Below are 12,595 nucleotides of genomic sequence, written 5' to 3'. Positions count from 1 at the left end.
ATTTGTAATGCACTTATCTGAAATCTTTCTGACTGGAAATGTCTTTTCCGTGTTTCCATCAGCGTAATCTCCATTTTGGTGACGTATTACCCAAGAGTGCACTTACGCTGACGTTGAGACTGTGACAATCTCGCCCCAGATAATATCGGCCAGAAGTTGATCTGTGCCGTAACGGAAGTATGAAAATAAATCAAGGGTGTCGCAAACAAATATTTATTAATATGCAGTTTTATTAAGTATAATAAAAAAAAAATCTTTAGTTTAAACGGCACATGGTGCATGTGAATAAACAAGTGGACTCACTTGGAAGGTATTTTTAGGGCCGAACTGTTCAGTACGATTAAAACCACGAGGTCAAGGTTTGTTTACATTGTACATACGTTGAGAAACGTCTGTCGTTGGGCCTATCTATCATTGATCTGATATTTTTCTAAGTTATTTATATGCCGGACGACAATTAATAGAAAGGCACATATGTGAACTTGGAGAAAATCAGAATTTACATCTTTAGCAGTTTAGGGAAAGGAAGAGTAAAAAAAACCTTCTTGCAGCAAACCAGTAACAGCAGTGACAGTCCCACACGCAGTGTTACCAGTTACTAAATCATCTATTATTCATAACACATGCATATGACAGATGAACATTTCAAGAATTTCAATGATCAGCTCGTGATTCATCAAAACTTCATGAACATTCATAAAATACTTTTAATGAACATTTCATGAATTTTTATGAGCAGCTACTGATTCATCAAAACTTCATGAACATTCATAAAATACTTTTAATGAACATTTCATGAATTTTTATGAACATCTAGTGATTCATCAAAACTTCATGAACATTCATAAATACTTTTAATGAACATTTCATGAATTTTTATGAGCAGCTAGTGATTCATCAAAACTTCATGAACATTCATAAAATACTTTTAATGAACAGTTCATGAATTAAATTCATGAACCTTCATTTATGAATTATTTATGAATTTTCATGTACCATTCATGAACATTCACGAACCATTCATGATAGTTCATGAAGTCATGAATTTCTTCTCGCCGGGGATGTTATAAATTTGATAAAGATGATATTTGGAATTTTAATGAAATTGTCATTGCAAGTCAATAAACAGTATGAAGCACTTAAACCATGAACAAACATATGCTGTGTTTTATTTCTAGCAAAAGTCCATTTTGTTTGAATTAGATCACATAATTTAAATTTTAAATAAGTGAATTTAAATAAATCTAATGTTTAATTAAATATTTATATTGTCTTATATTGAATTTATATTAAATCTGTTTACTTTTCCAACTGCTTAACTAAAGAAGCTTTTTGTATATTCTCTCTGAAATATGAATCACTTAAGTTTTGAAACACATATCGCAATTCCAGTTATTACACAAATATTTTACAAGAATAAAAATCATAGCTACAATAGGCAAATATTCAACTTAGTCACACAATAAACAAAACTTTGTCCATTACCAGAGAGGTTAAATAACTTGGTTCAAAGAATGATTCTCTAAAACTGATGCAAACATTTACTTTGATGAGCTGTAGCAAAATAACTTAGATTTATAGGTTTTATTGGCACCTTCTTTTCCGTTATTGTTATCGTTCTATTTACAGGACAAGTGGGTTACCCAATCCTTGTACACTAAGCTGTTTGATTATAGATTAAAACAAAGCTTACGGAATTAGAATATCCTTAAATAGTAAATCTTATCTGATAATATTAATCCATTCAATATTCTGTTTGATGTACTAATTGATTGCTGCAACATAATCATGCCTTAAGTATAACAATTACTCTTCGTTATGTATTCATTCTTAACGAATGTTTAAAATAAATCTTTAATTGAAAGTGTCTTATCAGTCAGTTGTGATTGGATACTGATATTTCAGCTTCAATTTAAATCACTTTTTTTATTTTTATTCCCCACCTATGATAGTAGAGGGGCATTATTTTTTCTGGTCTGTGCATCCGTTCTTCCGTCTGTTTGTCGTACCGTTTGTTCATCCGTCTGTCCCACCTCAGGTTAAAGTTTTTGGTTGAGGTAGTTTTTGATGAAGTTGAAGTCTAATCAACTTAAAACTTTGTACACATGTTCCCTATGATATGATCTTTATAATTTTAATGCTAAATAAGATAAATTTTATCCCAGTTTCATGGTCCATTGAACATAGAAAGTGATAGTGCAAGGGGCATTCATGTACTATGGACACATTCTTGTTACTTGTATTATGATGTATAATATTGTTTTATATATTTGGTATGTGACTCTATAATAAAATATTCTGTCTGCCTTCATTAACATTTTATATTTCAGGGGAATTGTACCAATAACTTGTGATGAATTATTCCAAACCGTAGAAAACAATAGTGATGCTAATAGGGTTTGTATAATTTATATTCTGAAGAAATAAAAATCTCACCAAAATCAATATTCTTTGAAATATGTTGATATAAGGAAATAGATATAGATGTACATTTGTCAAGAGACACTAGTTGTCAAAATAAACATTCCATTGGAGAAGATGGGAATAAACATAAATTTGCAGGAGACAATAAAAAACAAATGAAAATGCTCATTACTGGGAAATATTATGAGTTTATCAGTTTTTACAGTGCTTTTGTTGTAGTGCTGCATCTTGACTATCAATAGTAGACCTTTCACAAGAAATTGTAGAAAATAAAAAAAGATAAGACCTTATAAACATGTATTGTTATTAGCAATTCATTTGTATTCATTGTCATTTCAGTTACACTGTAATATGTTTTTTTCTAGATATACATAACCAGAATTGGTAAATAAAGAAAAACTGTCTTTCTGGAAGTAGTTATTCAATATAAACTACACAATAGAAACAAATGGAGATGTGGGCATATGTCTATAATGCATTACCCAACAACAACACACACAAGTCAAAATCAGAACGATCTTCACAGATAAACATATACCGGATACACCTTCAAAAGACAGGATTCTGTACAATTTTCTAGCTCTTGTCCCAAAGCCAAGAAAAGTAGGGAATAAAAACTCTGAATGTAACATTTAGTAATCTTAGAGCAAAGACGTCAGACCTGAGAAAGAATAATGTGTTCATGAATGAGATTTTGATTATGATTTTAACATCTACGGAATTGGGCATGTCAACTAATCTTAAATGTATTTTCTTTTTCAGAGATTTGAAGTAACATTTTCCATGTTGGAAATATACAATGAACAAGTTAGAGATCTCCTGTCTAAAGATAACCCCAAAGGTGGCCTCCAAGTCAGACAGAATCCTAAATTGGGATACTTTTATGTAGAAAATTTAAAAAAGGTCCCTGTGGGGAGTTACAAGGAAATTGAAAAAAGAATGGAACAAGGTAATTTGGTAAAAAATTGCAGGTTGAGTCAAGTTGAAACTGTTCTGGTTATTTTGATTAACATATACTTCATTTATTATGAATGCAAAATAAGGGGTTGTGGTATGTTTGCCAATGAGTCAACTATAAAACATTGTGCCAAATTGAGTTGGATTAAAGCATTTATAGGTCACTGTTCAGCCTTCAATATGACCAAAACCTGAAGTGTATAGTCCATACTCTTAAACCACACAATTGTATAGTCCATACTCTTAAACCACACAATTGTATAGTCCATACTCTTAAACCACACAATTGTATAGTCCATACTCTTAAACCACACAATTGTAAAGTCCATACTCTTAAACCACACAATTGTATAGTCCATACTCTTAAACCACACAATTGTATAGTCCATACTCTTAAACCACACAATTGTATAGTCCATACTCTTAAACCACACAATTGTATAGTCCATACTCTTAAACCACACAATTGTATAGTCCATACTCTTAAACCACACAATTGTATAGTCCATACTCTTAAACCACACAATTGTATAGTCCATACTCTTAAACCACACAATTGAAAAACTAATAAAACTCATCAGTAATACAGAAATGCATGAAAATGAGAAATCTTTAACATTTAAAGTTAATTTTATAGTCCTGTTATAGGACTAGTACTTAGGGATCAATAAATGTGAAAATTGTAATCTAGTTATTTGACAACTTTATTAATAACCCACACTGAAAGATTAGAGACTATTTTTTAAGAAAATCTGCCACAAAAAATGTTATGTCAACAATTATGAATTTCATGAGTAGGGCAGGGCTTTGGTGGCCGAGTGTTCTAAGTAGTTACCACTGTAATCACTAGCCAGTCAACACTGAGGTTGTGAGTTCAAACCACTCTTGTGCTGGTGCACTCGGCTCCAATCTTAATTGACTAGGATTGTCAGTTGTCCTATCGAAGGTTGTGGTTTTTCTCAGAGCACTCCAACTTCCTCCACCAATAAAAAGGGCGCCACAAAATAGCTCAATAGCAGTGCTTTAAAGTTGTGTTAAAACACCAAAAACAAAATCAAATGACTGCAATGAAGTAACTTGATAACATTGTTTTCTACTCTAGATACTGCCAGTAGAACTGTGGCATCTACTAATATAAATGCCACCAGCAGTTATAACTACTTCTAAGTAACATTATTTATAAATATATTGTACTCTAGATACTGCCAGTAGAACTGTGGCATCTACTAATATAAATGCCACCAGCAGTTATAACTACTTCTAAGTAACATTATTTATAAATATATTGTATTCTAGGTACTGCCAGTAGAACTGTGGCATCTACCAATATGAATGCCACCAGCAGTAGAGCCCACACTGTTGTAACTATAACCTTTGACCAGATCATCAAAGATTCAGATTCAGGATCAGAAACAAAGAAAAGTAGTGTGATGAACCTTGTTGATTTAGCAGGTACAACCTAATCAAAAATATTGGGTAAAAATCGGGAAACAAGCAACTATACAATACAAAAACCTCAAAGAGCCACACTTATCTTCTACTTACACCAATTTTTTCTCCAGGCACTCAGGCTTCCTCCACCAATGAAAACTGACCGCCACAAAATAGCCTAAATTAGGTGCTTAAAAGTGGCGTTAAAACACCAAAAATCAAATTATTGCATAAAAAATGAAATTAAATTGAGAATGTAAATGAGGAATGTGTTAAAGAGACAACAACCCAACCAAAGAGTAGATAACAAGACTTCTGCTGACATTTTTTGAATTTGTAGTTATGCTCTCAGAACCTTCACATTACTAAAAATGTAAAGAAACATTATATCTTGTTATTGAAGGATCTTAATTTGTTTTCCTGTTTTGATAACAATAAAACTAAATCTTCCAGTTTGAAATAACTAATGGTGCAATGAAACTTGTTGGTTGTGATAAGGTGAGAAAACATCGTTGACAGTGAAACTACATTGTTTTGCTTATATAAAAACAGTCAGAAACATTAAACATTCATTTAATTATATTTTAGGATCTGAGAGAGCTGATAGTACTGGTGCAGTGGGGGACAGACTGAAGGAGGGGGCTAATATCAACAAATCACTTTCAGCGTTAGGAAATGTTATCTCTGTATGTAATAAATTCCAATATCATTCAAAAATGACTAAGTAATAATAAATGAGGCAACACACAATCTAATGCTACACATATAATTCCAAAATGTTATAAACATGAAAGGGATAGCTTCTGCTGTTGTCTGCTCTATGGTCGGGTTGTTGTCTCTTTGGCACATTCCCCATTTCCATTCTCAATTTTGGAGTCATGGTATAGTATATGTAGCTAGGGGTTGAAAATAGTCAAGTTAAATTATGTCAAAGAAAGACTACAAACTTCAAAAATAAATAATTGTGATAGAATCTTTTGACTGTTACTTGTTAAAACATTTTGTTCACAAAACTTCATAAACTGTTCCCAATTGAGTGAAAAGTAAAATCACTAAAATACTTAACTCAAGACAGGAAAATTCAAAACCAAATTCTGATATGACGTCCTTATTTCGCTTTGAAAACAAATCTGTGTCCTAATCAGCTCAAAATATGTTTGAAACACACACACAAACTAACTGTTTATATTCTTGTTGTTTTCCTTTTTCCGCAGTAGATAAAATATTGTTTTCAAAACATCATATATTTTCCTTGATACCAGTTTTTGAACACAGGAGTGTGGAAATGCTATGCCCGACTCGCCCGACTCGTACATTTGAACAACCGGACAAGTAATTATTTTTGTCTGGGTTGCTCGTGGACAAGTAAAAAAATATAAGAGACAAAATTCAAATCCGACAGAAATATAGAATTAATTTCAACATGTTCAAAATGTATAAAGATGTGAAATTTATTTAAAAGAAACCAATGGTTAGCGAGTAAAAACACCAATGTTCATGACGATAAAAATTACATAATACCGGAAATAGATCGATTAACAAAATAAATAAAAATAAGTATGCGAACCCGAGTTGCGTAACATTGCATTGGTTTTGTCCATTGACAAGGGGTCGTCGATTAGGGTTTATCCATCATGTACCGGAAGTGTCATTTTATATGATTTTGTATCGAGATTCAGATTGATAAATATTTTATAAAACACCGGGAAAGCAAGACTAAAAGAGTAATTAGTCGAGTAAAAAACCTAAAACGCAAATGGTGGATAAGGAGTTTTAAAAAAAAAGAAATATGGAAGCGAGAATTTCAGATTGCCCCTGTCTATCTAGGATGGAAATTCGGAAAATAAATAATTTTTTTTGGTCTTTATATTTATAGATCAAAGGTCAACATTATTTGTTGTCAGAGTGGTAAATAGAAGGGACGGTTTAATTGCCCATCAAGACAATTATAAAAAAAAAAAAAAAAAAAAAAAAGCCAAGTTTGTCAGTTGAGAGAAACAGCAAAAAAGTCAATAGTACATCCATTATTTAATTTCCATTTCTTCACTCACTGTCCTCTAAATTAGTACATCATTATATGTACCTACTAACTACAATTTTTATTCAAGAACTGCTGCAAAAATTACATTTACATGTCATTTCATTGGTTGGTTTGCTGTAAGGTTTCTGTCCCATAGATGTTAATTACCTACTTTCCTAAATTTACACATAATAAACAAATGGATTTCATTTGTTTGTGATTTGTTTGTGATGCAAAACAGTGCTAAGAATCAGATATTAACTACAATGAAATACTTCAATATTTATTGGGACCATTAGGGCAAGTAACTTTTTTTTCCGGACAAGTGAACTTTACAGTTTTACTTGCCCAGGGACAAGTGCCCACAGCAAATATTTCCACACCCCTGATTCATGAGGAGGAGGAAACGGGAACAGCCAAATATTTCTATTTTTGTATGCTTCGAACTATAAAAATATGTATGTGTCATATTAGAATAGAAATAATTCTGTAATGTTTTATGCTCATTTTAACATGGGTAGGCATTAAGCTAACGCTCAGTGTAAAATATTGACAAATTTAATGCCAATCCATGTTAAAATGAGCATAGAGCATGACATTAAAGAATTATTTCTTAAATACAATATCTAGATATGTTTTGTATATTTCAGTCATCAGTTATGATGTATCTATTGTATCTATTATTAATTATTTGATGACTTTATTTTAGGCTTTAGCAGACTTATCAATGGGGACAAAGAAGAAAATAGTAGTTCCTTATAGAGATTCAGTATTAACCAAACTTTTACAGAATGCCTTAGGTGGTAATAGGTAAGGGAAGATAATCTAAAATCCTAATTTCTTAGTAAAAGGGAGATAATTTTCATTTTAACTAACAAAATGTATAAAATGTTCACCATTTGATAGAAAATGTTTCCCAGACTAATATATCAGTTGGTTTTCCTATGAATATAGTATAAGTCTCAGAATATATGACATTTTTTAATGTCAAAATATAAGTATTATTAATATGAAGGACCGTAAGGGCTGATAAATTGAAATTTTATGTGACTGTCATTCAAATCAAAGGTTAAGCATAGTAATACTATAAAACTAGGTTTAATCCACCATTTTCTACATAAGAAAATGCCTGTACCAAGTCAGAAATATGACAGGTAGTTGTTATCTATATGTTTGATGTTTGAGCATTTGATATTGCCATTTGACTACGAACTTTCTGTTTTGATTTTTCCACAGAGTTAGGTGCTTTTGTTATTTTTCTTGTTGATAGCAATGTAGGTTTAGTTTAATGTATTAAACTGTTAATTTTATATTTCAGTAAAACAATAATGATAGCTGCGTTATCACCTGCTGATATTAATTATGATGAAACACTTTCTACGTTACGATATGCTGACCGAGCGAAAAAGATTAAAAACAAAGCTGTTATAAATGAAAATCCTATGGATAAACTCATCAGGGAACTTAAGGTAAAGTTAATATTGCTTTAGTTTGAGTACAGAGCTGATGATTAATGGTGTGGTATTGATATTAGAAGAAATAATATACTTTCTCTGGCAAAGTCTTAATTATGTTACCTAGGGTCTTTAATAGGAAAATTGTTAGTAATTTTATTGAAGAAATTGAATGTGTAACTGTTCATTCTATTTCCAACATAGAAAATGGGGTTCATAACTTATTGCCTACATAAAGAAAGCTGGCAATGTGGTAATTCTTGATTTGTTTTTAGAATAATCTATTGTTTTATTTAGGGGCCAGCTGATGTGGGATTTTCTCGCTGCATTGAAGACCCATTTTTGGCCTATGGTTGTAATCTGTTCTTTGGTCTGGTTGTCTCTTTGACATTTTCCCCATATCCATTCTCAATGTATCATGTTCAAACCTTCTAATATTATTGTATCTATCGTTCTATGATCAGCACCATTTTATAGTAAAACAGAGGTGATTGTCAACATACAATAAATGAATGAACAAATTATTTTCAGGAAGAGAATGAGAGATTGAAGAAGTCCATGGAAGGAGGTGGTCTTATTGGACATGATATGGGGATGACACCTGAGGGTAAGAATAACAATGTGACATTGATTTTCATCATCCTGAATATGCATGAAAGATTTGCCACTGGACGTTAAGCAACCAACAATCGATCAATCTTAATTTAATTCTCTATGTTCTAATGCTACTGTCTTAATGAAGTATTTACGCATTCCAGATGTTTGGAAAAGGTAGCAATTTAATTTAATGGAACTATTTATTTAACTTCCTAATGTGTGACATTTAGGGTTTACAAATACATATATATTTCTTTTTGGAGATTTTTAATTGAAACCAACTTCCAGAAAAAAAAAATATTTTGATTTCCAACAGGTTTTATGTACAACTAGCATTGCGCTTTGTAATTAACTTCACACATGTCTACATTCATATTAGAATCTTTATTTTAAAGAAGTTGAAAAAATGAGAAAACAAATGGAAGAAGAAATCCGAGCACAGTTATTTGCTAACCAGGAAATGATAGCACAAAATACTCAGAGCTGGGAGGAACAGGTTAGTACAACACATGTTCACTAGGGAGGAGGGTGGTAGAAAATTCCAAGTGAATAATGAAAAACCCAGGTTGATTAAAAAACAAAAAAACAAATCAATTAATGAAAACAAATCACAAAATACTACACACAAAACTAGGAATTGAGCAAAACAAACCATATAAAAGTAGTATAGTGGTCAGTTCCTTCACATGTGGCAACTGTGGTATTGCTCAGGTAAATTCAATAAAAAGTCACATTCACTATATTTTTGTTATTATATACAGCCTTACTTTTGGAAAATATGTACACCTTCCTCATGGGAAGAAAGCATGTTAGCGATTGGTTGTCAAAGTCCTAATCTGGCATTTTCTAATGTTTCACAATTATATTCCTTATGAAATCAAAAATAAATTAAAACTATTACAAATTATTATTGTGATGATTCCAGCTAGCAGCAGCGAGAACGGAGACAGAGAACATCACAGACAATTCAGCTGCTAGGAAGGCTAAAGAACCACATCTGATCAATCTAAATGAGGATCCTATGTTATCTGGGGTCATATGTCATTTCCTGTCTCAGAAAGAGACTACAATAGGACGAAAAGATGCTAAACCTGTACCTAGTATATGTCTTAGTGGTTTAAGGTTAGTGTCAAAGGTCATAGGTTATTTCCCCTTTATTAAGCCTGTACCCATTAATGTCCTTGTGAATTAATGTAAGTATCAAAGGTTATAGTTTTTTTGTCCCACTATATATCTTATTGAATTAAGGTAAATGTCAATGTTTGAGTTATTTTCTGTGTTATTTCAAGGCAGCTTCTGAAGTTGTATTATGTGTGTTGTGTAACTCTTATTATCTATTATTTGCTGTGCATTTAAGTAAGAGTTTATCACATACCTCAGGACATAACAATTAAAAGCCAAGATTATTGTTTTTGTGTATTTTCTTTTTTTGTTTGCTTGATGTCCAGTGGCAAATATTTCATCCATACATATTCAGGATAGTCATAAATCATGAAAATTAAAAAAAAAAAAAAAAATAATAGTGTTAAATTGTTTAACCCATTTTACAACTTTTTTTTACAATGACTTTATAATGATTATTTTGTTTACAAATAAAACATAGTACATTTTCTAACAGTTAATGAAACTTATATCACAAATTTCTCTCTAGGCAAGGTTATCGCATCTATGAGTTTAATAAGTAATCAATTGATACTGTTAACCTCAAAGTATTTGATTTTTATTCCAGTATTCAAAAGCAGCATTCTGTGATATATAACAGTAACGGAACTGTGGAAGTAGAATCAGTGGCTGGTACAGGCTCAAAAACTAAGGTCAATGGTATACCACTACAGGGCAAAAAAGTTTTATGTCATAAAGACAGAGTTCTGTTTGGTAAGTATGCAGGGTCTAAAAATGAGATAAACCACAAAGAGGCAAGAAAAATCTATGTTGTGAAGACATGTATCTTGTTGCTAGTGCTTTGGTACTGATATGATTTCTAAAATAATTTTTTTGTTGCTATAAAGCTTAAAGTTTATAAAACAAACTGTCCCTTTGGTATCTTTCGTCCCTCTTTTATAAAGTATGTAAACTACATATTCCATCGCAAATTACCTGATTCATGTAAGCATTAAATGTGTTTGATCCTTGACTTAACTTGTATTGCTGATTCTCTTTTAAACATGAACCTATGAGTAGGAGTTTGTTTTTTGACTCAGAGTAAGAATATGCCAAATCTAGTTGACTAATTTCTTGTGAGGTTTGCTGATATGAAACATTTAACTGTACCTGTTGGTCTTGTAAAAAGCAGGATACATACACATTACATCAATATGGGATCCTCTATATCATAGGTGCTAAATATGCCAAGGAGTTTATAGTTTCAGGGGAGATAACTGTTGGCATTTTAATAAACAAGGTCTGGTTGGGATAACAAAATCTGGTGACATGAAAATAAAAACTGAAAATAGTGTATAACAAAAATATACAGGATTTTAGGAATATCCTGTGTTTCTATTTAAGCAAAAACATCACACAAAAATTCTATATTTACAGTGTAATAATGATAAGAAATTGATATTTTTCTTCAGGTTCTATTCATATGTATGTGTTCATCATCCCTATGTTTTACCACAGGTTCTAATCATATGTATGTGTTCATCAATACAATGTTTTACCACAGGTTCTAATCATATGTATGTGTTCATCATCCCTATATTTTACCACAGGTTCTAATCATATGTATATGTTCATCATCCCAATGTTTTACCACAGGTTCTAATCATATGTATGTGTTCATCACCCCTATGTTTTACCACAGGTTCTAATCATATGTATGTGTTCATTAATCCAATGTTTTACCACAGGTTCTAATCATATGTATGTGTTCATCATCCCTATGTTTTACCACAGGTTCTAATCATATGTATGTGTTCATCATCCCAATGTTTTACCACAGGTTCTAATCATATGTATGTGTTCATTAATCCAATGTTTTACCACAGGTTCTAATCATATGTATGTGTTCATCATCCCTATGTTTTACCACAGGTTCTAATCATATGTATGTGTTCATCATCCCTATGTTTTACCACAGGTTCTAATCATATGTATGTGTTCATCATCCCAATGTTTTACCACAGGTTCTAATCATATGTACGTGTTCATCAATCCAATGTTTTACCACAGGTTCTAATCATATGTACGTGTTCATCAATCCAATGTTTTACCACAGGTTCTAATCATATGTATGTGTTCATCATCCCTATGTTTTACCACAGGTTCTAATCATATGTATGTGTTCATTAATCCAATGTTTTACCACAGGTTCTAATCATATGTATGTGTTCATCAATCCAATGAAGAAGAGTGAAGCTGGAGACGATCTGCCAGCAGAAATCACTTGGGAGTTTGCTCAGAAGGAAATTGCTCAGGTTAAAGGATTTGCTACTGGATCAGCTGGACTGTCCAAAGGTTGGTTTATATATTATTTAGGAATTTGCTCAGAACTAGAAAATGCTCATGAGGTTAAAAGCTTTGTGCTTGTCAGCAGTACTGTCCTTAGTTTACATACAAGTTATAATGGAATATGCTCAGAAAAGTATTTTGAAGGTCAAGAGGTTTCTTTTAATTGACAACAAGTGTGTTTTATAATGTTTTATTGTCTGCACTAATAAGGAAACTGGTGTTAAATGCTTCATAACTGTTGAGTTTGGTATCAAGTGTCTTT

General features: G+C 31.8%; 1 protein-coding gene across 13 annotated transcripts in view; it reads left to right on the top strand.

Moving 5' to 3' along the window:
* LOC143080974 (kinesin-like protein KIF28) overlaps positions 1-12,595 on the top strand; it is a 77,679-nt gene that overhangs the window by 37,151 nt on the left and 27,933 nt on the right. For all 13 annotated transcript variants that reach the window (XM_076257192.1, XM_076257191.1, XM_076257189.1 and 10 more), the window contains exons 8-18: positions 2,331-2,397; positions 3,187-3,373; positions 4,678-4,833; positions 5,401-5,498; positions 7,542-7,642; positions 8,151-8,301; positions 8,818-8,893; positions 9,279-9,379; positions 9,809-10,005; positions 10,613-10,758; positions 12,193-12,339. In XM_076257192.1, coding sequence (XP_076113307.1) covers positions 2,331-2,397; positions 3,187-3,373; positions 4,678-4,833; positions 5,401-5,498; positions 7,542-7,642; positions 8,151-8,301; positions 8,818-8,893; positions 9,279-9,379; positions 9,809-10,005; positions 10,613-10,758; positions 12,193-12,339 — 1,427 coding nt within the window. The remainder of the gene's footprint in view (positions 1-2,330; positions 2,398-3,186; positions 3,374-4,677; positions 4,834-5,400; positions 5,499-7,541; positions 7,643-8,150; positions 8,302-8,817; positions 8,894-9,278; positions 9,380-9,808; positions 10,006-10,612; positions 10,759-12,192; positions 12,340-12,595) is intronic.

The sequence above is a fragment of the Mytilus galloprovincialis genome, chromosome 6, assembly GCF_965363235.1.
Source record: "Mytilus galloprovincialis chromosome 6, xbMytGall1.hap1.1, whole genome shotgun sequence".
Taxonomy (NCBI): domain Eukaryota; kingdom Metazoa; phylum Mollusca; class Bivalvia; order Mytilida; family Mytilidae; genus Mytilus; species Mytilus galloprovincialis.
Note: the sequence above shows the minus strand (reverse complement) of the source record. Positions and strands in the feature narration are given on the sequence as shown.